Source organism: Meles meles, chromosome 13 (genome assembly GCF_922984935.1).
Source record: "Meles meles chromosome 13, mMelMel3.1 paternal haplotype, whole genome shotgun sequence".
Classification (NCBI taxonomy): domain Eukaryota; kingdom Metazoa; phylum Chordata; class Mammalia; order Carnivora; family Mustelidae; genus Meles; species Meles meles.
In genome coordinates, this window is record NC_060078.1 from 52,661,847 (window position 1) to 52,688,492 (window position 26,646).

The 26,646-nt window shown below is 42.6% G+C and overlaps 1 protein-coding gene across 12 annotated transcripts in view; it reads right to left on the minus strand.

The window, feature by feature from the left end:
• Positions 1 to 3,864: 3,864 nt before the first annotated feature.
• Positions 3,865 to 26,646, minus strand: part of CPEB3 (cytoplasmic polyadenylation element binding protein 3) — a 195,285-nt gene continuing 172,503 nt past the window's right edge. For all 12 annotated transcript variants that reach the window (XM_046026531.1, XM_046026525.1, XM_046026535.1 and 9 more), the window contains one exon: positions 3,865 to 7,701. In XM_046026531.1, the coding sequence (XP_045882487.1) occupies positions 7,474 to 7,701 (228 nt within the window). In that variant the 3' untranslated portion in view covers positions 3,865 to 7,473. The remainder of the gene's footprint in view (positions 7,702 to 26,646) is intronic.

Here is a 26,646-nt window from a genome sequence, read left to right on the forward strand (position 1 = left end):
CCCACCTCCCCGCGCACGAAGCTGTTGCGCACAGCGGGTCCATTTAAACTAGGATGTTGAAAGGGCCGGAGGACCCATGTCTGTGACGAGGGTCTGATGAGAAGGCTCCCGAGCCTCATTTCAAAGCCGAGTGTTGGTCCACGTTTGCGGGTGAGGAGTCCCCAGCCTCGGCGGCAGTCAGGCCTGTCCCCTGTCCCGCACATCTGCTCCGCGGGGTTCCTATGGAGCAAGGAGGCTGCTTGGGGCGCCCGCAGACCGCGGCGCGCACCAGGCCGGGCCTCTCGACCTCTGCCCCTGGAGGGGGCAGGCTCCTGCTCCCAAAGGCGCCGATCACTCCCCCACACCCCCTCCACGCCCAGAGTTAGGACAGCACAACGCTTTTTGCCAGGGACAAATGGGGGTCCAAGTCAGCCCAGCATTCTGAGAGTAGGATTCCATTTGGGGCTTAGCGTAGAACGATCTATTTTTAGATAAAGCTGAAGTAAAAGGAGCTTGAACCTGAACATTCCTCCGTGCGTTTTGGAGGGGGCTGCACGAGGGGTCCAGAGCTCCAAACGTCACGCGCCGCCCGACGGCTGGGCTCCGACTCCAGCCTCTCGCGTCGGCGCCGGGCTCTGCGGCGCCCTCCGGGCCGCGCAGGCGGGGCCGGGCCACCTGGGCCATCCCTCCGGACGCAGCGGGTGCGGCGTTCCCGCCGGGTTCAGCTTACCTGCCGGGCTGGGCGAGGGGCGAACGGGGGCCTCCTCGGGGGCGGGGCGGCCGTGGGTCCGGGATCCCGGCACCGGCTGCAGGTCGGGGTCCGGGGCAGAAGCTCGGGGGTGGGAGCAGGCTTGCGGGAGCCCGCGACGACGGAGCGTGTGCGCAACCGAGCCCGAGGCCGAGGCCGGAGCGGGGCCCCAGGGAGCCTGCGGGCGCCCCTAGCCGCCCCCATCCCCTCCCGGAGCCGAGCACGCTGTACCGCTCTGTCTGCCCCCGCGAGGGTGGGGCGGCGGACGGGTCGCGACTGGGCTCCCCGAGGACCGGAGCGCTGTGCGGTCGCGGATCCCCGCGGGTCTCCGCCAGCCCCCGACGCCCACGCACGGCCCTGGGACTTGGTGGGCGGCCCGGGAGCTTAAAAACACCAGCGCCTGACCCCACCCCAAACCCGTGAAACCAATCTCGGGCGTGGGCCGCCCGCACCTGCAGTTCGTAAAAGCTCTCCATGGGATTCTTTCGTGCAGTGACCAGTGATCCATTTTCTTACAGGGTTGAACTCAGTGCCCACGAGAGAGCGTCTAGCGCGTCCAAGTCCATACGGGATTTTTAAGACTCATTTTCTGAAATGATCAGAGAGAGTCTACGGTAAAAAGTAAAACGAAAGGGGGCATACTTACATTTTCATTGACTTTCTTGGTTTTGATTTGGAAAATTGGTTTCAAGTGGATTAAAAACCTGGATTAAAAACCTAACTGCCCCACTAAAAACCTTGCATTGAGTACACGTGCATTGTGTCAACAAATGCCTTCCTTTTTCAAATATACCTGTGCTGCTTTGTGCTTTGTCCTTAAAGGGTTTATTTATGTATTTAAGAGCGAGAGACAAAGATAGCGAGAGAGAGAGAGAGAGAGAGAGAGAGAGAGAGAGAGAGAGAGAGGAGAGGAGAAGCAGACTCCCCGCTGAGTAGGGAGACCCATGCGGGACTTGATCATATGACCCTGCGATCAGGACCCCAGCTGAAGACAGTTAATCAGCTGAGCCACCCAGGCGTCCCTATACTTGTACTAAAAAAAAAAAAAAAAAAAAAAAAAAAAAAGTGATGTCAGAGAAAAGGTGAATTTTGCTGTATTTAATCTGCCATCATGTGTTCCCCCCTCCTCCAAAAAGGCAAATCAAGCAAATCTGAACGTGCAAATGTTCCCAGATGCAATCCGTATACTCCGAGCTATTCCTTGGCAAATGCAAAGGATGACAAGTGCCAGTACTTCATACAACTATATTTAATAAGTTGTTATTACAGAAAAAAAGGAAGTCCAAACTACAAAGTTTAAGCAGTTGTAAGCAATAGCTGCATTGAGCTCCATGGGTAGTCACAGTACTGCAGTTCCATACAAGCAATATTAGTCCAAGCCCCAGAGGCGGAAGCTGAGTCAGGGTTACTAGCAAAAACAATCTAAGAGAACAGGTAATAAAAGATACAATACATTTAAAATTAGTTGTTAGTTGAAAAACAAATACAGAGATCTTAGCTGTGAACACTCTAAAAGTTATGTCCATTATTTTGACAGCAAAAATACAAATACCTAATACTTTATACCCCAACAGAACTATATCCAGAAAAGAAAGAAGTTTTCCTGTATTAGCACCCGAGTTTTCTACTTGTTGCCATTAACTTGCGTCATACAAATTTAAACATCCCCGAATCCCATATCCACTTCTTGACCCATTTTGGGGTATAAAGTCAACAGCATTAATTATAAAATACTCTGTGGTAAAATGGAACACTATTGCAGCTGAGATAGAGAAGTTTGGTTATTATTAAAAAAAAAAAACAGAAAATGTTAGCTGACATACCATACAAACTGGTGAAAAAGCAACAATCCATACAAATAAACCAGTTTTAACAAAAAGATACTTTTTTTCACTAATCTGTGACTAATCTTTCACTCAAACCTTGCAAGTAGAGATGTCACAATACTCAAATATTTAGGTAGGAGCTTTACCCAGTTAAATGCCATTTTGTTGCTAATATAATAGATAAAATGAAAACTAGCAGTTACTTGCTAATTGCATAAATGCAGTACACTCTGCATTAGCCCATGCCTCACTAACAAGCTATAAAACACAAGAAATAGGCAGAAATCTAAGCATACTCTTTATACCACTAAGCAAGAATTTTCCAATTTCTTTTCTTCTGTTCCTAATCACTTATTTGTAGTTAATGTAAAATTCCAACCAGTAGTACCCAATTGGAGTTAAAATTTTACATCACGACTTGATCTAATCTATATATTATTTACAAAACTGAATACATAGAGCATACCCAAGAGCCAACTCTGGACACGTTTCTCCACGTTATTGATAACCTCGCCTCCCCCACCGCAGAGCTGGAAGGGGGCCATCAAGGACGAGGAGAAACACACCATCCGTCTAGAGCAAGTCATTGAATGTTCTGTTTACGCAACACCAGTTTTGCAGTCCTAGGTACTTTGTTTTCATTTTAGGTGCCGCTACAGGGACGCGCTGCCCTAACGGCACGGCTTCAAGGTGAAGTGGGTGTTGGAAAAGAAGCAGGAGGGCGGACAGATCATGCTCGGAATGGCCAGATGTTGCCACAAGGAGGGACAAACAAGGGGCACCGTGACGGGGGTGGAGGAAGACGAAGTCTGAGACTGTCCATATACAGTGGTGACGTCCGGGCGAGCTTCCTCAGCCGCCACCCACGCAGGACGGGAGGGAAGGCAGGAGGGACACTGCAATCCAAGTAACTACACAGAAGGTGGCATCCCCCTGGCAGCGTCCTTCTGCTCTCGGCCGTCACCACTGTACATGCTTGGGGAAGATGTGGCCTGGGCGAAAGACACCGTCTCACACATGGACAGCAGCTGGTGGCAGACCCTCTCTCTCTCTCTCTCTCTCTCTCTCGCACGCACGCACACGCACATAATGACAAGTTAGAGGGGGAAAAACAATGAATCATTCTGTTGACCTAGCCGGGTTTTCCACCTGGTGGTATTTCGGTGGGGATGACTCCATGATCAGGGCCCCAGATTTGGCTGCACCTGGTGTTGTATAAATCCACTGTGACATCCCTAGAGAACTGTACTGTGACATCCCTAGTCTTACACTAAACCACTGTAATAAAGGAAAAGGCTTGTCAAAATCTCACATGTTCTGCTCATTCTGTCATTTTATTACCCAATTATCCATTACATTTTCCAATCGCTTTACATAACCATGTTCATCGTTGTCACACTATTGTAAACCACATCAGCAAGTTAATACATAAAGCTTTGCATTTCAAAAAACTAGACACTTTAGTAACAATATTACAAAGGTTTTAGCTTCAAAAATAACTGAAAATGAAAAAAATAAACTTTTAAAGAATTAGCATCATAAAATTAATTTATTCCAAGTAAAAATACAAAATAATATTATGACATTGACCAGATATGAAAGTCCCTCCCAGAAACAACTCTATTAATGATTGAGAAAGCACTCCTTAAAGAAAATACGAAATAAAATGAAAAATATGTAAATATGTTTAATTTTTTTCTTAGCAAAAAATCTTTCTAAAAATAACAATGAAAATTTGTCTCAGTACAAAGGCTACATTACTATTGAAAAAATACCAGCATGAAGAAAAGGTACATATTTGACAGTAGAAAAATGATTTCAGTGAATCACAATGTCTAAAGTTTGCAATGAAAATAAATCTGCAATAAAGATTTATGCCTTTTTTCTTTTCTTTTTTTTTCTATTTTTTATACAAACAGTACAAACAGTATTGCACATAACAACAAATAGTCGAGGTTAGGTTTTAGCCTTCAAAAAATCGACTAGTTCAAGTGTCACATCAAGGAAAGGCCACAACAGGACCTGTGATACCCAGGGGCTTCCCAGTCAAGTTGCAGGTCAGAACACCTCTTGTGTTTTAAAAAATAATTTTTTTTGAAGGACCCTCTCTTTTAATATAACATTAACAACTTGGGGGCACATTTATTTACAAAACAAAAGGGAACATGTTATAATTTAATAAACTAAAAAAGTTCTCTTTAAAAAAATACAAACAGAAGAACTCTTTCACAATCCTGGTCAGTCGTGCACAATCAACGCTTGATTATAAATATACAAATGAAGGGAAAGTAGTTTCCACCATCTATCCACAACTTTCAGCACCAAAGGGAGTTTATTCTTTATTCTTTGTAACCTATTCTTCGTGACCATGGTTTTCACCTCCGCATCAGCCTCCCGCTGTACAAGCTTCCAGCTTTTTTTTTTTTTTTAAATCTCAGTGTTGTTTTAGTACATGAAAGAGGGGTGCTTCTTCAAAAAGTTTTGCTTCTTTCACATAATTAGGTAGATTTCTGTAGGTTAGATATGATCTTTAATATTATAGTTATAAAGCTCTAACTTCTTCATTTTCAAAAAACACAAATAAGCATGAAAAAAATAAAGTTACCCATCTGTTAAATCATTTTTTCTTGCAGAATTAAATTAATATATATTTTTCTGAATAAACTTACTTAGAAAATATCATTTTCTTTCCTATATTTCAAAATTGAGGTATTGCAAAAGATCATGTCAGTCAGAAAGCATGCCTTTTTCCTTAAAAACAAACAAACAAAAAAAATCTTCAGCCAACTTTTGAAAACTGTCTAGAATACAAAAAGTAGTAGTGCATAACAAAATTTCTTGTACAGATGAAAAAAACCACAAACATAGAAAAAAAAATAAACAGAAAACCACAGGGCTGGAAAAAAGCAATTATTACCAAAAAGCCCAGAGGTAACCTCAAAGGGGGGGGGTTCTAATAAGCATTTTTAATCCAGTAAAAAACTACGTTGTTTTTTCCTTTTTGAAAAAAAACTATAGTTTGAGATCTGGCAATTGCAACTAAACACTGGAGAAACAAAACAAAACAAAACAAAAACAAGCAGTCTTATTAACTTAAGAGACAGGACAAGGACATCACAGCACATAAAACACAGCGACTTAAATCTATTCTGCAGTGTCATATCCAGTCAGATTGTCCCCAGAATTCCAAAACATAGGAAGAAGATTAAAAAAAAAAAAAAGATTTACATAGTCTCACAATCATTGTGTGTGTTTATATATTACTATCTGCAGCCCAAGAGTGAATGCTAAAAAAATGTCCACGGTAGTTCTAGCAGGTCTTAGTTCTATTCAAGCTTTACAGGATAAATCCAGGGAATTAAGTAGTTAAATTTCTCACCCAGACAACCGGCCCTGCCCAGGCCATCTTGTTTTGGATAGACATTTCTTTAGCATCACTGCCACGCAACTTTCTTAAAATGTGCCTAGTTTGTCAATCTGACAACTTATCTCTATATACTGTATATATTCCTAGTGTTTGTAAGCTAAGATGAGCTCTTTGGTTTTCTGGACAAGGTCTGAAGCTATGTAAAATGGTGCAAGCACTAGGAGATTGTAGCTAAGAGCTCATGTGTTAGTTAATAATATACCAGTTATGAACTGTCAAGTTCGTTAATGTCTGACACAGAGGCTTTAAACAGTTAAGTTTGATCACAGTTAGACATAATCACTTTACTATATAAAATAAATTGCACAATATATAACAGAGCACCGCAAAGTACTTCATCTACCATCCACAAATTTGCTTTAAGAATATCCTACACCTAGGTTTATATTGGTTGTAATATAGATCATTCTGTTAGGGGCTCTTCCTAATTTCAGAAGCATTCCATTTATTGAGGCATGCCTTCCTCCAGTCAATTACCAATTCTTTGAGTGAAAAAAACTCTTTTAAAAAATCAGTATTTTATAGCTTATATAGATTCTTAATTTGTGCATTGTGGGAAGGTTTTATACTAGACATTGGATATAAAATTTATTGCATGCAGCAACCTGATTAAGTAAACATGCAGTCAGAAATAGTGACCTTCCGTTGAAGCTTTCTGTAGTCTATTCTGATCTCCTTTCGGCAGCTGATTCTATCCCTAAATCACAAACGTGTGTTGTTGGGTTTCTTTAAATTGATACCTTAGCCTGAAGAGAGTATTATGGTATTAATAATACCATCTTAATAGCAGCAAAAGCTATTGCAGCATAAATTTACATAACACTAAAAGATCTAACCAAAATCCTCAGCAAAACAAAAATCAAACATGAAGGGAAAATAAAGATTCAGCTTATGAGGTATCCTTACATGTCAAAATAGAAAACTAAAGGCCTATTTTCATTAAGGGTTACCCTTACTCTAAATGACCCCAACTAACGATTGCTGAACTGTTGTGAAGTTTTTGCTACATCTGCCACCTACTCACGAGTATTACCTTTGGTAAGTCTTCTCCTAGGGGCAACTCTCTAAGTTTCTGAAAATAAGTGCATGCTCCAGTTCAAAAACAATCGGAACAATAACAACAACAACAACAACAACACAACAACAACAACAACAAACAAACAAAATCACAGACATCAACCTGATGGCCGCTGATGAGAATGGCAGTCTACAAGTGACAAATCAGGTGTAAGAAATTAAGGTACCAAGCAGACAAAGGTGTGAATCAAAGTGCAAATCAGTACCGTTATACACTCTGCAATTTTGCATTATACTGGACACTGAGTTCAGTAATATGACTGTAAATAATAGTAATAATAAAAAGACCCATTTCTTCTTTAAAAATCAAGAACGAATGCACAGATTTCCAGAACACTGTAAGCCCTGAGGCAGTGCCCTCTCTTTTTCCCTCCTTGTTATCTACTCCAGTACTTGTGGCTGGGTCTGCCCTGGGCTCAGCTCCAGCGGAACGGGACGTGCCGAGGGCGGTCGCCTCCCTCCTTCACCAGCGGTTTGTGGAACTCCCGCCCGGCGCGGGAATGTATGCTCGCCCAGCAGTATTCACAGTAATACTGCAGACACGTGACGTTGGCACAGAAGAACGGGGCAAACTTCCCACCACAGCGCGTGCCCTGGCACTCATCACACATCTGATCGTCCAGCACGTATGGCTTCACTTCCACCTGGACCCAGAGAAGACAGACAGGAAAACATGTTTAGCAAAGCTTCCTCACGTTTCTTCCCTTGAAGCCTTATAGTAGAGCTTAATGACGGGTGTCGGGCAGACAGAGGCGTGAGTCAAAGCGCAAATCAGGGCTTTGGAACTGCTCCATTTACAGGTGGTGTGATCACAGGCAAATTCTTAACTTCCCTCTGTGCTTCTGTTCGCTCTGTGGGTCAGTAAAGTGCATATAATTTATATACAGACGTGCACACATATTTGCCTCTCTGTAAAATGGGTACAACAACGTCCACCTCCAAGGCTGCTGGGGAGGATTAAGAGAGGCAGTGCGTGTAGAAGCACCTGAGTGGAATCCCGAAGGCCAGGCAGCCCCTGGCCGGGTGGGGTGAGAGAGCGTGGGTCAGAGAGAGGAGGCAGCTGGGACAAAGCCCACAAGCAGGCAAAAGCAGGGCGTGTAGGTGGGGAATGGTGTGGCGTGAGCCAGGCGAGGAGAAGAGTCACGCTGGCTGGCCAGACAGGCTGAGATGTGACACCACGGTGAGGCTCTGGGCCTCCGCGTTTCGGTGACAAGGCTTCCAAAAGTCTATTATCCAAAAGTCTATTGTCTATTATTCAAAAGTCTATATTAAAAGTATATTATTACTGGGATAATAATAATAACTGAGATAATAATAAATGCTTAGCTACTAATAATAATTGAGACTTTCTTATTTTTGGACTTTATTGCCTTAATCTCCCCCTATAACTGGAAGCTTCACAGAGGAGAGGTTTTCCTCACAGCCCTTCAGGGGGGGCATTTCATAACTGAAACAAAGCAAAGCTGTGCATGTGGAAACCAAAAGCAAGGAAGAACAGAATTACCAGAGTTTTCTCCTCGTCCCCTTCCTAGAACCTCAGAAAAGGGACTTTTATTCATGTTTTCATCTTGAATGTTGGAAATTAGCATGAAGGTGGCAAGTCTGTGATCAGGCCCCTTCCCATGCAGCCCTCCAGAGCCATTCCGGGGAAAAGCAACCACTGTGGCTAGAGAGACAAGGACCCGGGGCTTTTTGATAGGCCCTAACTCCTGGCGATTCAGGCTGCCTCTGGGTGCAGCCGGGAGGGTCTAGCTGGGCATGAGGCAGGGTACAGGAGAGGGGCAGCAGGGTGGACAGCTCGGGGGGAGCAGGAAAGGGGGCCTACCTAGGATCAGACACTCAACTTTTCCTGGCTCTCCTCCCCTTTGGAAGGCCCCCCTGCTGGCCTCCTCCGGAGTTCTGTCTCTAGCCATGGCTCCAGCCTATAGGACCATCGGCTAGCCGGGTACTCGGACTCGGAAGACCCACCCGAGAAGACCTGTATCAGCTCTTGGTTACCCGGGGGTAAAGGTCTTCACTCTGGCTCTAGCTCCCTTCTTCCAATTTCCTCCTCCTCAACCTGCGGCTTCAAAAAAAAAAAAAAATCTCTTGCATCGATCTCTGCATCATAACTAGAACTGTTGTGGCTCTGGGGTCACCTGCCTGGGTTCAGATCTAGGCCATGTTAGGAGCCGTGCAAGCTTAGGCAAGTTTATCTCAGGCAAGGCCACTCTGAGCCTGTGTCCTCATCTGTGCACTAGGAGAGAAGAAAAATTCACACTTGACAGGGTTCCTAGGAGGATTAAATGAGTTAAAGAACAGAAAGCCTCGGAACAGGCTTGGCACAGCCTAAGCATGAAGCATGATTCAGATTCCGGCCGCGCCCCTTCCAGTCCAGGCCGTCCCGGGTGTGTTCAACACCAACGGCCTCCACGCTGGCTACCAAGCTCCAAGCCTTCCCCAGCCCATTCTCCCGTGAACATGCTGACATTTCAACTCATCTACTTCTATGGTGTTCCTGGTCACAAGCCATTCCGATCCTCCGCAAGCCCAGCTGCCTCAGTGACAGGGTGCTCCCCGTCTCCCGTGACTCCGACGTGAGCCACAGGCTGCACCATCCGCCCCAGGCTCCCTGGAGGGCCCCGGTTCACACCACATGGCCCCCACCTTGGCTACACTTTCTTTCCACTTTCAATGCTCAGCCCACTCCGTTTTAGGTACTCAACGAGGCCAGGTCTTTCTTTTTAACATAAAATGAACAATTTTAAAGTGACCATTCAGTACCATGTAATACACTGACTGCGCTAGACAGCCACCACCTCTATTTGGTCCCTGAACAGTTTCATCCCCCAAAGGAGGCCCTGTGCCTACTACTGAGCAGTTATCCCCCCTCCCCAACCCCTGTTAATGGCCAGCCCGCCTTCTCTCCCTCTGGATTTAGCTGTTCTAGATATTCTGTATGAATGGCACCACATAGTATGTGACCTTTTGTGTCTGATTTCTTTCACTTGTCATCACATATGCTGTTCAATTCATGCTGTGGCCTGCAGCAGTATTTCACTCCTTCTCATGACTGAATAATATTCGTGTGTGTGTGAGAGAGAGAGAGACAGACAGAGAGAAACAGACAGACAGACACACACACACACACACATTTTATCTATCCATTGGTTCACTGATGGACACTGGGTGGTTTCCACCTTTCAGCCACTGTGAACGATGCTGTTATGAACATGTATGTACGTATATTTGTTTGAATACCGGTGTTGAATTCTTTTGAGTATATACCTAGAAGGAGAACTTCTGGGCATGTGGCAATTCTGTGTTTAACTTTTTGAGAAACTGCCAAATAATTTTCCATAGAGGATGTACCATTTTACACTCCCACCAGCAAATTGGCCGAGTTCCAATGTCCCTACACACTCATCAAAACTTGTCATTTTCCATTTTGTGACCTGCCATCCTAGCAGGTGTAAAGAGGTATTTCACTGTGGCTTGATTTGCATTACTCTACGGACTAATGACATTGAGCATTTTTCAGGTGCTTGCTGGCCACATGTAGATCTTCTTTGGAAAAAGGTCTATTCAGTATGAATGTATTAAGTGCTCTGGGTTGTTCACTTTAAAATGGTTAATTTTTGGGTGCCTGGGTGGCTCAGTGGGTTAAGCCGCTGCCTTCGGCTCAGGTCATGATCTCGGGGTCCTGGGATCGAGTCCCGCATCGGGCTCTCTGCTCAGCAGGGAGCCTGCTTCCCTCTCTCTCTCTCTCTCTGCCTGCCTCTCTGCCAACTTGTGATCTCTCTCTGCCAAATAAATAAATAAAATCTTAAAAAAAAAACCCTTTAAAATGGTTAATTTTTTATGACTTTAACATCAATTAAAAAATTTTAAGCTCTTAAAAAAACTAGAGGGGGGAAAATTCACATAACCATATTCTGTTATAGTATCATTTTTTATACCTAAACATAAGTAATTTTCTTAAAAATAATTACCAAAAAGTCTCTCTGTGCTAAACTTGAATCTCCTTCATTGCTCTTTTCATATTTGTATGTATTATTTTAAAAATGGCTATTGCCGTTCTTGAAATGAACAATCCCCTGCCCATCTTTAAACTGTCTTTTTGTTGTTGACTTGTAAAAGTTCTTTACATATGCTAGATACTAGACTTCCATCAGACATATGATTTGCAAATATTTTCTAAATTGTTTTACTTTGTTGACAAGGTCCTTTGATGCACTAAAGTTTCATTTTGACGAAGTCCAAATTATCTATTTATTCTTTTGTTGATCCTCCTTTTGATGTCATATCTAAGAATCCACCACCAACCCAAGATCATAGAGATTTACCAATTTTCTTCTAAGAGTTTTCGGGTTTTAGCTCTTGTATTTAGGTTGATTTTTAGTTAATGTTGTATATAGTGTGAGGCAGGGGTCCACTGTCATTCTTTTGCACGTGGATACTGAGTTACCCCAGCACCATTTGTTGAAGAAAACTCTTCTTTACCCACTGAATGGCAGCCTTGTAAAAAATCAGTAATGGGCCTAGCCTTCCTTAACTATTTCAGTCTCACAGGATTCTATTCCATCCTCCTTTGAGCTTAATACTCCATGGTGCTCCTCTGGCATTTCCTCTCTATAGTCCTTCCTTGTCGGCATCTCTCCCAAGCGTCAAGTGACCTGATGATATCCTGGTCCAGAGAAGAAGGTGGTCTTCAGAGACTGTGGCTCCTGGGGAAATGGAGCTACTGGCTTATGAGAATGTATCAGCTTGGCCTGACCTTGCATCTGAAGCCAAGAAAGTCAAAATGGCGGGATGACCCCCCTCTGCCCTGAAGTTGGAGGACCGTGGGCAGATGCAGCGCCTTCAAGGAACAGCTTTCCCACCCCCATTCCGCCGAAGACCACTTTGATTCTGCCACCAGGCAGAGCCTACACTCAGGGGACTCCAGCATCCAGATCAGAGCCTCAATAAGCCTAGATCAGAGAGGTAACTGGTCTGAACAATCAGAATTTACATTCAGTGAAAGAAAGCTGCTGGAGGAGAAAGACAATAGCCATTTATCATACATACAAATATCAGAAGAGCATGTAAGGAAATTCAAGTCTAGCACAAAGGAGACACTCTGGTAATATAATTTTTAAAAAGGTTACTTTTGTTCAGGTATAAAAAAGGTATTGTGGTTATATGGGGTTTTCTTTCCTCTTTTTTTTAAGAGCTTAAATTAATTTTTTAAAAAGATTTTATTTATTTGAGAGAGAGAGAGTGCAAGCAGGAACAGGGGGAGAGGGGAGGGAGAAGCAGACTCGCTGCTGAGCAGGGAACCCAATGTGGTGCTTGATCCCAGGACCCTGGGATCAAGACCTGAGCCAAAGGCAGATGCTTAACTGACTGAGCCACCCAGGCGTCCCTTAGATTAATTTTTTTAATTGAGGTTAAGTCATAAAAAATTAACCATTTTATTTACTTTTATAAAGATTTGAGAGGTAGAGACAGAAGGGAGGGGCAGAGGGAGAGAAATCCTCAAGCAGATTTCCTGCCAAGCATAGAGCCCAACAAGGGGCTCGACCTCACAACACTGAGATCATGACCTAAGCCCAAATCAAGAGTCAGACGCCTAACCAACAGAGCCATCCAGGCACCCCTGAGATGTTGTACTTGACTATCCAGGTTAATTCTGTTTTTCCCAATACACAGACATGCAGCTATTAAAATAAAAATGGGCTTCTCTGTTATCAATAAACTACAACGGATGGAGGCTAACTTCCGGGGATCATATTACTGATCTCCACTTCCATTATTAAAGTCCAAATAGTACAGAGTGCTATGCAAAGCCAGTCATATCATGGAATAGATGTTCTGTTTTAAAGGAATTTGCAGGTACAGGAGATGAAGACTTCCTAGAGAGACACCTGGATTCATCCCACACACCTAAAGGCGATGACCATGGCCAAGCCTGCTGACAAACATGTGGAACTTACTGATGAACTGTGACAACCATTAAGGATAAGGAGGACTGATGTGGATAAGCAGCTGTAAGCTGGATAAAGGGAATGATATATTTAGAATGATATAAACAAAGAGAAAGCCATACCTAAACTGTTCTCAATGCTGACACTGTTTTGCATCTAACAAGCTAGAGCTAATATTTCTGTCTGCAGTTTTTTTGATATCGGTCAACAAAATGACCTCCCAGTGCAAAAAAGCAATGACCGAGGAGCTCTTGGTGGCAGAGGGGAGATACCTAGGGAGAACATAAACCATTCCCAGATCCAGAATTCCCTCTCCTTAGGCCTGAAAGGTTGTAGAAAAGAGGAGGGGGGCATTAGTCAAGGTTAAAGCTCAGTTCCAATGATATGCTAACTGTCCTCTTAAGGACAGCTAAAAAATGGGCCCTGCTGTAGTCTGCCCCGTGGTGACAGGAACAACCAAATGAAGTCTGCCAGATACCCAGCCACCCCAAGCAGGTAAGGCATGCTCACAAGGGACTGGAAGTTGAGTAGAAGCAAAGAATTTAGATAATGGAGTCAGAGTGGACAAACTGAAGAAAGAGGCCCGGAGGTAATAATTTAATAGGGATAAATGAAGAAGCTTGCTCAGAAGTCAGGCAGGCCATTTCTTATCATCTGCAACAACACGCTTCCCGGAAAAACCATTTTATTGGGTGCACTAAAGCTTTTAAACATGATGTGCTCCTAATCTCCTTGGCATGTGTCACAGAGAACATCTATCCATGCCTAAAAACCACAGCAACCTCATTAGCATTCCCACCGAACACGGTGTCTTTACAGTTGCTAAAGCAGGCTCTCTACCAGCAGGCAATACAAAGATTGTTTAGACATAAATTTTTAGTTTTTCAACGGACCATGAACTGGAATCCTGCTGTTTAGAAAGCAGATGACAGATGCCTAAGGCAATTAAAGCAGCGATGCGAAAATGGCTTTTCCTTAGCAACAAAGTTATCCACAACCTTCCAGATATAGCAAATTCACAGTTATTTAATTTTAGAAGCAATCTGGGGGTAGATTAAAAAAAAAAATAAGGGAAATGGTTTGAATTTTCTTTTTACCTTTCAAAGGATGGGATTTACTATTTTTCATATTCTCGAGTGTGAGGCAAAGAAAGGTTTTAAAGTTGTCCTTGTGCCTTTCCCACAGTTCAGAGCGTGCTTGTGTGTGCTTATGCTGACACCTTTGCCATATGTTTCTGGAGTGCGGAGAGATCTGTGAGTGCTCTGTTGCATGAAACAAAGAAGGGCCAGCTGACAGTAGCCCACGCAATCCATGGATTCACCCCTAATCTAGTTTTCTTCCACGCTGCTTGGGAATGGGGCGGGGGATGAGGATCTGAACCAGCTCCAAACCACGTTCTAGAATAAGAGTGTACCATGTGGAGAACACAGGGTATGAAAAAAATTACCATCTGTAAACGCATGACTGCCATGGCGTCACCACCCTCCCAGAACGCAGAAGGGCAGAGCACCCTGGCTCTGTCCACTCACTGGCTATGTCACGGTCTTGCAGGCCTCAGTTTCCCCTACCCCATGAGAGGTGTGCACCAGCTCTTCCAAGTGAGAATCAGCACTCACCAACAAACTGCTAACTGACTAGTACTCTCGGACTTCTGGGGTTAAAGAACTTGAATGTCCTACTGAGGTAACTACTTAGAAAAATGGGAGCGAGCCTTTTCCCATTAGTATTCTTACAAACAGCCTCTATGCTCAAATACAAGCAGGAAAGAAAAACATTTGATCATTCTAAAGAGTCTTCATATTAAGAATTATCCCAATTCCAAGAGAAAAGACATAAAAAGAGATAAGGGGACAGGAGAGATCAAGGGTCAAGACTAGGAAGGAGAGACAAGACAAAAAGGTTCTACTCTCTTCAGAGAAGAGCGACAGCTTTCTTTAGATGACCCAACTCCATTTAAAAAACTATTTCTAGCCAAAGGCTCTGAGATCCCCAGAGCTTCAAAATAAGCCCAGGAAGGATTAGTTCAGACGACATTTGAACTCACTTCTAGGTGCTGCTTCCTCTCAAAGGGTCCAATCAAACATAGCTCTGACTACAGCTGGTAAGTTTTCAAGCCATATCCAGCAGGGCCAAGAGCAGCAGCAGAAGAAAGGCTGGGCTGTCGGAGCCCCGGGCTAAGGCTGGCAGCAGAACTAGGCTGAGAACAGGCCATGAGAACCTGCACATCGCTTGCTATTGAGTCATCGTACATATTCCAGCTGGGGCTGAGGACAAAGCGTAGTATCATCAGCATTTCTGTTCATATGGTTACTGGGTCATATTAATCTCTAAGCAGGCTAAAAATATAAAGCCTTTGATAGTCTGTAGCTAAAATTCAGGCCCAACATGTTTCTAGGGAAGAGAGAAAAAAAGATTAAATATGTGAAGTACTTGAAGTGCTTGCAAAGAAAGGTGCAATGGATAACATCTCATTAAATAAAAAATGGGTTATTCTGAAGTATGCTATTCAAAGGAAATATTATGCGCTACAGCTTAGCTTTCACAATGTTCCTTAAATAAAAGTATCAGAAAGCCCCACATTAGCTAACCGAAAGGCAGTCTCTCTGATCCTCTGTGTTCAGCTAAAACGAAACAGTCAAGGGAACATTATTTGTCAATGGCATATTGATATCAAAAGTTCTGATTTCCTTTCTTATATAGAGACTTGTATGTTACAGAGAGACACTAGATAATTTCAAGTAATCAAAAGACAAAGGGCTCTAATTGCTAAAGGGAATTCTTGAGCACACCTTCAGGGTCCCACCTCCAGCATGCCGTGCCGTTGTTCTTCCCCTGCCTCACCCCAGCTCTCTGGAGACAGAAAAGAGATGCCCAGAAACCCCACTTCGGGCTATTTATTCAAAACAACTGCAATCAGGCCCATGTCCACTGTAGCCTTATTCATAACAGCCAAGATGTGGCAGTAACCTGAGTGTCCACAGACCAATGAACGATAAAGAAAATGGGCTCTATTGAGGGACCTGGGTGGCTCAGTGGGTTAAGCCTCTGCTTTCAGCTTGGGTCATGACCTCAGAGTCCTGGGATTGAGTCCTGCATTAGGATTTTGCTCAGCGGGGAGCCTGCTTCTCCCTCTCTCTCTGCCTGCCTCTCTGCCTAGTTGTGATCTCTGTCTGTCAAATAAATAAATAAAATCTTAAAAAAAAAAAAAAAACCCAGAAAGAAAAGAAAAAGAAAATGGCTCTATCAACATACAATGGGATATCATTCAGTCTTAGAAAAGAAGGAGGTCCTGGCACCCATAACAATATGGATGAACCTTCAGGACGTTATGCAAAGTGCAGTAAGTCAAACACAGAAGGACAAATGCTGCAGGAATCCATTTGTGTTTCTAGGTAGTTGCGACATGAGCATCTTCGCCCCAAGGATTTTTGCTAAAAAGTTTTTTGTTGATTAACTAATTGGCCATGAGGTAATTTCATCGTAAAAACTAAAATCATGAGACACTAAAGAGGAACGTTCATTAAGAAGGACATAAGAAAACATGAAAATGGTAACAAAATTAAAATGACTTTATTGTGAAATACAAAGTATTTGAATACATTCAAAATGTATAGTGTAAATATGGGGCAATGCTGCATAAGTAACTGATTTTATTTTGTGGATTATACCTAAGCACTTGTCTTCAAAGACTTTTGCTCAGAGTATTAAATCTTTTTTTCTTTTTGCCTGTTGATTCATCTCATTTGGCATCACACTTTTTCTTTTTTTCCACTGAAATTCTTTCCTTCATTAGGAAAGGCTATCAGTTTCCAAATATTAGGATGCATATTTGTGAGTGAGCATCGTATTGCTTTGTGAAAGCCTGGCGTGCTGTCACATGTCCACTGACAAACGTCCCAAAGTTCTGTCGGACATGTGAGTTCACAACTGTGTCACTGTGCAGACCATCAGGAGGGCTGAGCTCTATGTAACATAAAAACGGGAGTGCTGCATCAATGGAGAAGTGAAACCCAACGTGGAACCAGCTGATGAAGCCAAACTGTCAAACCCAACTGCCAACCAGTTACTTTTTTTATCTTTTAGGGCAAAATTGCCTTATGGCCAATTAGTTATGTGGTGAAAATGCTTGTGGCAAAAATAACTACGGCAAAGATGCTTATAGAGGACAAACTGGACATGTCCATTTACATGACAGATCTAAAGTCGTAAATGCACAGAAATCAGGAAGTCGAATGTTGCTTGCCAGGGCTGGGGACGGGGGAAAGTAGGGAGCTGCTGTTCAAAGGGTATCAGCTTTCAGTTATGCAAGATGAAAACCATTTAGAGATCTGCTGTAGAACATTGTGCTTATAGTTAACAACACTGTACACTTAGGGGGCGCCTGGGTGGCTCAGTGGGTTAAAGCCTCTGCCTTCAGCTCAGGTCATGATCCCAGAGTCCTGGGATCGAGCCCCGCATCCGGCTCTCTCCTCAGCTCTGCCTGCCTCTCTGCCTACTTGTGATCTCTCTCTGTGTGTGAAATAAATTAAAAAAAAAAACCACAATACTGTACACTTAGAAACTGTTAAGAGGGTAGATCTCACGTGCCTTTTCACCACAATGAGAAAAAAAAAGAAAATATATGATGGGTAGGACACACTTGGGGAAAGGGGATTAAGGAAAGGAAAAACAATCACTACTTATTAAAAAGAGAACTACCCAAAAGCCAGTAATTACATACTAGGTATTGACGCAGGGGATACAAAAATACAGACTCAAAGGTGTAAATGTACCCCAATAATTATAGCAGCACCAAACTATGGAATGAGCCCAAATGTCCATTGACTGATGAATGGGATAAAGAAAATGTGGCATATATACACAAAGGAGTATTATTCAGCCATCAAAAAGAATGAAATCTTGCCATTTGCAGTGATGTTGATGGAACTACAGGGTATTACACTAAGTGAAATAAGTCAATCAGAGAAGGCAAATACCATATGACTTGACTCATATGTGTTATTTAAGAAACAAAACAGATGACTATATGGGAAGGGGGAAAAGAAAAAAAGGAGAGAAGGAAACAAGCCATAAGAGACTCTAAACAATAGGGGACAAACTGAGAGTTGCTGGAGGGGAGGATGGGAGAAGGGCTTAATTGATGATGGGGATTAAGGAGGGCACTTGTGATAAGCACTGGGTGTTGTCTGTAAGTGATGAATCATTAAATTCTACTCCTGAAACCAATATTACACTAATGTTAACTAACTAGAATTTAAATAAAAATTTGAAGCAACAAAACCCCAAACCACCACTACATACCTATTAAATTTCTGAATTTGAGCATGAAGAAGCTGAAAACACAGTATTTTTCTCAAGTGGGTTCCCTAAAACATTATTCCCAAGAGATGATAAATTTCAGAAGAGTTCCATGATCAAAAAATTTGTGAAAACTTGTATATTGTTTCCTTCTTGCATTTTCACAATGAAGATTGGTACATAAAAGATTCTAAGAAGTCCTAGAATAAACTTACCTATTTAACATTCTTCAAGAAAGCATTTCCAAACTCACTTGACTTAGAAAAAGACTTTTTAAAAAAATAAAATAGATATTAAAATCAAAAGGGGCTCATATTTTACAGAGAACCACTTAGGAAATGGTGATTTAGGGGAACTAATTTTAGGGACAGATTTTGAGGCAGGCCAGACCTGCCTACTGCTCCTTCTCCTGTTTCAAAAAACTCAGATAACCAACCAATGTTACTCCGGTCTTACCTGCCATATTTAACCCATTTTATCATGTGAAATTCCTTTTTAAAAAAAAAATATTTTATTTATTTATTTGACAGAGAGAGATCACAAGTAGGCAGAGAGGCAGGCAGAGATAGGGGGAAGCAGGCTCCCCGCTGAGCAGAGAGCCTGATGCGGGACTCGATCCCACGACCCTGAGATCATGACCCAAGCCAAAGGCAGAAGCTCCACCCATTGAGCCACCCAGGCACCCCTATCATGTGAAATTCTAATTAGATTGTCTAATGAATATCTTCCAGAGGAGTTCAAGTATTAGTCAAGGTTTCATATAAATCAAGTATTCTCAGTATCACTGTATACTGACAGAGCACTTTAAGTTTTTAAAATTGCTTTCATTAACACACACACACACACACACACACACACACACACACACACACCCTATCCTTCCTTCAAGTTATACACTAAGTGGTTTAGTGAGTACTAAACTCCAGATTGGCTTATTCTAGCCTATTATCCTCTCTAGTAGTAAAAAGGTCTCTGTGGGCTGAGTTGGCAGACTTTAACCAATGTCTGTTGCATGATGCATTTCAAGTTACAAACACCTAACTTACAAATTTCGAGGAAGGGACACCAGGTGGCTCAGCTGGTCAAGTGGCCGACTCTTGATTTCAGCTCAGGTCATGATCTCAGTGTCATGGGACAGAGCCCCACACTGGGCTCCACGCTCAGCTTGGGGTCAGCTTGAGATTCTCTCTCCCGTTCCTCTCCCTCTACCTCTCACCCATGCTCTCTCTCTATAATAAATTAATAAATCTTCAAAAAAAATTTCTAGGAGACAACATGGCCAAGTTGTGCTAAACAATAGGTGAGTGTGGTGGGAGCCCCTTAGATTTTTATTTTTATGTTATTTATTTTTTAAAAGATTTTATTTATTTTTCTGAGAGAGAGAGAGAGAGAGAGAGAGAGCACAAGTAGGCAGAGTAGCAGGCAAAGGGAGAGGGAGAAGCAGGATCTCTGCTGAGCAGGGAGCCCCATGCAGGGCTCCATCCCAGAATCCTGGGATCATGACCTGAGCCAAAGGTAGACACTTAATGGACTGAGCCACCCAGACACCCGCCCCTCAGATTTTTATAAAGAAATTGTTCCTATTGATCAAATACGCTTTTGTTAGACTAAAGGAGATTCAACTGATTCTACCCTTATAAATATTCTCTGGGCCACACAGAGTAGACAAAAGGATAGAAAATGGCCATGTAAAAAGATTACCTCTTTTCTAATGATCTCATTTTTCACACTACAAAAATCTTTCATATGTGAGTGATCTAGCCTTGAGTTATAAAGAAATTTATATTTGAAAGCTCTGAATTTAGCAGAGCTTTCACGTCCTAAGTGTTCATTTGGCATCACTTCTAAAAATACCATTAAAACAGACAGAATGAGTACAGGTGCCCTCTTTTGCCCTTATTGTACTTAAATACTTTAAACTGTTCCAGTTTTTCACAGAAATGCTGTTCATGGATTATAAGCAAAATTTAATCCTAACCTATTCAACTTTAGGTTCAAAAATATTTTCATCGTTAGAGAAAAGATAGTACTAAAAATACTTCTTCCTGGACAGGACTTTTTCTTTCTTCAATCCTTTGCCTGGAAAATGCATTTAGGTGTTTACCTCCATAAAAGGGACTTGTTTCTATGTGTGTCTTGACTAATATCCAACCAGCATGTTGGCAGATTAGCAGCTGTGTTAACTCTGTGTGTGTGTGTGTGTGTGTGTGTGTGTGTGTGTGTGTGTGTGAACTTCAACTATTCCATTGTCTCTGTATTAAAGATCCTTGGTAGGGGGCGCCTGGGTGGCTCAGTGGGTTAAAGCCTCTGCCTTCAGCTCAAGTCATAATCTCAGGGTCCTGGGATCAAGCCCCGCATGGGGCTCTCTGCTCAGCAGGAAGCCTGCTTCCCCTTCTCTCTCTCTGCCTGCCTCTCTGCCTACTTGTGACCTCGGTCAAATAAACAAATAAAATCTTTAAAAAAAAAAAAAAGTTCCTTAGTGGAACTAAGTAGGTGCTTTAAAAGGGAAAAAAAGAAAAAGAAGAGAGAGAGTCAACAATTAGCCTTGAATACATGATTAGGCAACCGCACACTTTAAATCAGCCAGGCTCAGCAGTAAAGAAAATCAACATCAGCACAGCCAAATAACTTTCCAAAGCGCTTCTCCATCTGTCATTGTTTATCAGCACCACAAACTGTAAGACAGCCTGGTCTTCTTACTACTATTGGAAAATAAAATCAATATAATCAAGCCTTTAAAGGTGGTAAATTGTCCAAAGTCACATTACTGGGAGAAGAGCTAGGAGTGTTGACTCAGGTCTTGAACAGAACACTTTTTCACTATCACCATGTTCTCTGCATGGACAGGAGTGGGCCTGGGGTGTACCCCTTCTAAGATACTGATGGCCATATCCCAGAAATGCCCCCTCTATTAGTGTTCTAGGGAACCTGTTAACCAGGAAAGTGAATCACATGCTTGTGTGTGCCAAGGCAGAAGATCAATGGGGAAATTCACTCATTTATTCATCTAAACACAAATAATTAATGTGTGTCCACTATGTGTCAAGTATTAAGTATATAGTAGCTAACGAGAAAGATGCCAAGAACTGCTCTGCTGGGCATCACACAACCTTAATATTGTCAACACAGGGACAAATTACCAATTGGCTAATAACTGGTGAATATTAACCATAACATATGCATAATGTAACCTTTAAAGTATTTATTTCAAGATGCTAATAATGTTTGCTTGGAAGTAAAAACAAGCATAAATTGTATTTGCGTCATTTAAAACATTTCGTTTTTTTATTTTCCCCACCCCTGTGTCATTTATAATAATAATGTTCCATAACAAGGGTCATTATAGCAACTTAAAATGCCAGACTTTTCAATCAAATGCTATAACCCAGGGATGTTGCACTGGTTCACACTCACTTGTAAAAGGTTTCATATGAAGACAACGTGAAAGTGAAAATCAAAAGCAAAACAACTGCAAAAGGGCACAGAAAATTTTCCAGTTCATTTTGCTAATGTTAAAAATGACCTATAGACATATCAGAAACTCCTGATAACAAATCCCAGATATGTTCTGCTCTGTACTCAATATGTTCACCAGGGAAGTTATGTGAACTACTGAAACATGTATAAAACCCACAAAAAGACGTATAATCTAACTCAAGACATTCTGAATCTAAGGTCTGTGGCAAAAGGACTTCATGGAAGAAGTGGGCTGAAGAGACATTAGTCCCTGGGTGAGCCCAAGGTTCTGGGAAGGAGTCCTGTGAGCAGAGGCAACTCTGCCCTTAATTGACAGGTTTCTTCACAGTCTCCAAGCTCTGCTAGATTCTCATTTGCTGCAAAATAAAGGAGGTTGGACCACTTCCCATCTAAGGTTAGTAAATCCAGCTTCAATGTCAAAAATACTTTAAATTTCTTTATTACATCAGTGTTTGTTTTTAAAGATTTACTTATTTAAGATTTTACTTATTTATTTATAAAAGAGCGCGAGAGAGAGTGTGCACATGTGCGTGAGCCAGTAAGCGAGCAGGGGGACGAGCAGAAGAAGAGGATCTCAAGCAGACGCCCCCACTGAGCGTGGAGCCCCATGTGGAACCCATTCCCATGACCCTGAGGTCATGACCTGAGCCCACATCAGGGAGCCACCCAGGGGCCCCACACAAGTGAGTGTTCTTAATGAAGTAGAAAAGGAAAGCTGTGCAAAGTGCCCTTTGGCGGGCAGCTGGATCTGCCAAAGGTTGCTATCTAAGGGGTTCCATCTGAGCTACCTCTCAGTGAACACTCATTCAATAACTCACTCATTTATTCATCTGAAAACAAATAATTACTGTGTCCACTATGTGTCAGGTATTAAGTATACAGCAGCTAACATGAAAGACAGTCATTGCTCTCATAGATTGCATAGTCTAACAGAGTAGATGGACATTAAATGAAGCAATATTTCATTACAGAGGTATTTAAAGCCACAAAGGAATGGTAGATGGTATTATGACAATGATCTATGATGGAGATGTAAGCTCCATGAAGAAAGGATTCCTAAAAATACTATAATTAAGCTGAGACCCAAAGGAAAAGTAGGTATTAGGCAGGCAGAAGAAACAGTATGTACAATGACCCTGAAAAAGAGAGAAAAAGGCCAGTTATGATTGGCTTAAGATGAAGAAGAGAGAGCTAAGGCAAAAGACGTGTGTAGTGTAGTGAAGGGGCATGGAGGCAGTATTAATTAAGGATTCTGACCTTCATCCTAATGGCGGTGGAAGATAACTGAAAGGTTTAAAGGAGGACATTATGATTTTAAAAGGTCACTCCGGCTTTATGTAAAGAATGTACTAGAGATTGGCTAAGCTGAATTGGGGAGACCAGTGGGGAGCCGCCTCTAGATATGCAGGTGAGAGATGAGAGTGACTCACTCCAGTATCCCGAGAGCCTTCTGTGGTCGCTTCTGGTCCTTGTCTTCCCATACATCATCCTGATCTATTCTGCACATTTACTGAGCACCGTGAGCCAAGCACTCCCATTCAGACCTCTGGGCACATGTGGTGGAGTCAAGATCCTGGCAGTTCTGTAAGGAAGTACCATCAGAAGCCTGTTCCACCTCTGGGAGTCCTGCCGTGGCTAGCCAGACTGCGGCAAGAAGTTTGGTGTGTGGATTTATCAGACGACTCCAACAAGTCACATAGTCTTGGAGGACTCTAATTACATGTAGAGCGTGGGTCAGAAGCTTTACATTCGTAAAGCCAAAAAGTCTCTGAGATGGTGAGAAAAAATCAAACCTACAAAGGTATTTTCTCTGTAGACCACTCCATCTAAAAACTTAGCCGAAGAGCAGCAAGAACAACAATGTAATGATACAGAAACATTTAAATTCTCAAAAGAGAGGTCTTTTTTGAGAAAAGCTGGTTGGATACAAAAGAGGTGAAGGAAATACACCAGTCAAATTCTTCTTTGCGCACCTCCCACAGTTTACCTAAGGAAAGCTGCAATCTGAGAGCACAGCCCACAAGCAGTCCAAGAACTTCTAGGGTTCCTGGCATTGCTGCTGTGCCAGGGACCCTCTCCCACTCTCCATATGGAGCAAAAATGAAAGGGCTAAAGGGCTAAGAGCAAGCAAGTGGCCCGTAAAATGCTATCTGTAGCGTCTGTCTTGTTTTAGTTAACTGACTGCACTATATCTGTACTCATAATGATGCAGGCAACAAAGGAAATTCCTCTGACCGGAAGGGTAAGAAAGGTTGATGTTATTTAAAATACTCAAGGTCTTGGTTTAAAGGCAACTGTAGGCTAACATTAGAAAGAGAATAGGACCATAGCATCTTGGAATTTGCAATAGTAAGGGGAAGGGATTATGGGCATAGGAAGATACTTGCTCCTGAGTTTTAGGACAGCAAGTTCCAAAACCTTAGCTATGAGACTATTGCTAAAAACTTAGAGAGGTTATTCAGGAAAGAAGGTTGTGCCTAATGAGAAATACTCTGTAGACAATCAAGAACAGAGCGCCCAAGAGACGGAGCATTACCTATGGAAATACTGATGTGCTTCCATATAATGGGGGAGCAAACGTAGGTTTTAGGAGAAAGAGAAATAAAAACAAAACTGGGGATGAACTTTAAAAAGCATCTAAGAAGGGTGCAGTTAACAGAGGCTCAAAATGCCAGAGTCGAAAAAAATCAAGCATTGTTGGCTACATTCAAATTAAGAAAATAACAAGAGGACAGAGTAACAATTTGGGGAAAGGGAGGGTAATGTTCACAGAGAACAGTGAAAGGGGAGCCTACCTCAGGATGGAAGCTGGCTTGTATCTCTCATAATGAAGAAAATGGTCTCCATATTAGGCAGGGCAAACAAAGAGCACGGGAGGCAGAGGACAGGAGGGGCTGTGCCACTTTGAATGATTTCTAATTCTTTCCCTTAGACGATTCTTAACTCTGGGCACTGCAGAATGGACAGGTCCCTTCTAGACACCATGCAGATGGAGGTGGCCTTCTTGTGACTGTGGCAACAGTCCCACTATACATATGTACAGTGTGTTATGTTGTATATATTGCTTCCTCTTCCGGGTTTCCCACTGGACTATTACTATTGCCTACATTATACACTGAAGCTCAGCATTTAAGTGACCTACCCAAAGTCACACACCCCACGGGGGACAGGACCAGATGTAGACCCAGCTATGCGACCCCGTGCTCTTTTCACTAACCAGGTTGTCTGCTCACTACATCTTCAGCGAGCAATTGATAAAATTCAAGCTACGTAATATTAACAACATCAGTATTAATTGCGTTTGTAGCAAAATGAATACTGTTAACCATCAAGTGCTAGGTACTAAACATCTATCCAAAGGTCATACAGCTCCGGCTGTTCAATGCTCAAATCTCATTTATTCTTTAGACGATCCCCCAGAGGGAGTTACTGATGAGGACCTGAGGCTCCTGGCATTAATTAACTTACTTGGGGTCACCAGTGACTAGTGCAGAGATTTAAAAGTACTGAAATCTATTCTAGCTCAAAACTCCATACTCCTTCCACTACAACTGGCTGCTACTCTAAATGTTTATCAAGGACTACTCTATAAGAGGGAAGGTACAGTTAACCCAAATGCAGTAGGCAGAAATGTGTCAATGGCTTTCTTGAGTCCTCAGAAGTCTGATGTTCCAAATACATTTTCATAAGCATGGCCTATGATTGTGCTCACTACCTCTCTCTATTTTACCTAGGTCCAAGTCTTGTGGGAAGAAATACTGAGGGCCGAAGTATAGCAGGGGAAGGAGCGCGAGTGGGCAACAAAACAAACAGCATCTGAATTTACTGTGATTTTAAAAGGTGCTCAAAGATTGCCATATTCCCTGGGGCAAGTGTACTTCCCTCCATTAAGGAATAAGCCAGGAGGTCGTTAGCCTGTGGGCAAAGGGAAGACAGAAGCATGGGGAAATGGAGCTTTCTCTATAGTCCCTAGTGCCACCCCATCCAGTCACTAGTTCTGGCTGCAGAGAGGAACAAAGAAGGCACACAGAAGAGAATCCAAGGCTCTACAGGTTAAGGTTATGACTCACCATGACAAGTGGCGAGTGCCATAGCCGTCTAAATGTTTGGTGTCTAAAAATCTGGTGTCTTAGACTCACAAAAGCGCAAACACAAGAAAGTCCACCAGCACCAGCAGCAATAAAGAAAATCCTCCAAGTATAACCATTTGCCAATTCAACAAGGGTTAATCGAGCACCTATTACTCCAGCTATACATCAAGCAATGGGTAAGCAAGCACTGGGAATGAAGCAGAGAATGAGACAGACACTGTGCCTGTCCCTGCAGAGTTTACAGTCTGTGGGGGGGCGGGTGGTTTACTGCTACGAAAGGGGAAGCTCAGGATGCTGTGGGTGCTTGAAAACTAGGAATGGAGCTGAATCTTTATCATACTTCTCCATTAATTCAAAGAATGTTTCAAAATTCTGAAAAAGAATTGTTCATTTTGATTAAAAAACAAACAAACCACCACTACTTATTTTTAAAGAGCCCAGTAATGTAGCAACTGTTTATTTTAGGCACTGGCTTTTGTAATTTGATCAGATATATGTCTTAATAAAAATATAACTTGCTGAATATTTAAAAATCTACCAATTGAAACTTTCACCTTCTAAGAAGGTTGAGCCAGCTACACAAAATTAGTCAAAGTCGACTGTAGAGAGTAGAGCTTAAACATCATAATAGAACATATTTGGGGTGCCTGGCCGGTTAAGCATCCCACTCTTGGTTTTGGCTCAGATTGTGATCTCAGGGTCCTGAGACCGAGCCCTGTGTCAGGCTTTGCGCTCAGCGCAGAGCCTGTTTAAGACTCTCTCTCCCTCACTCTCT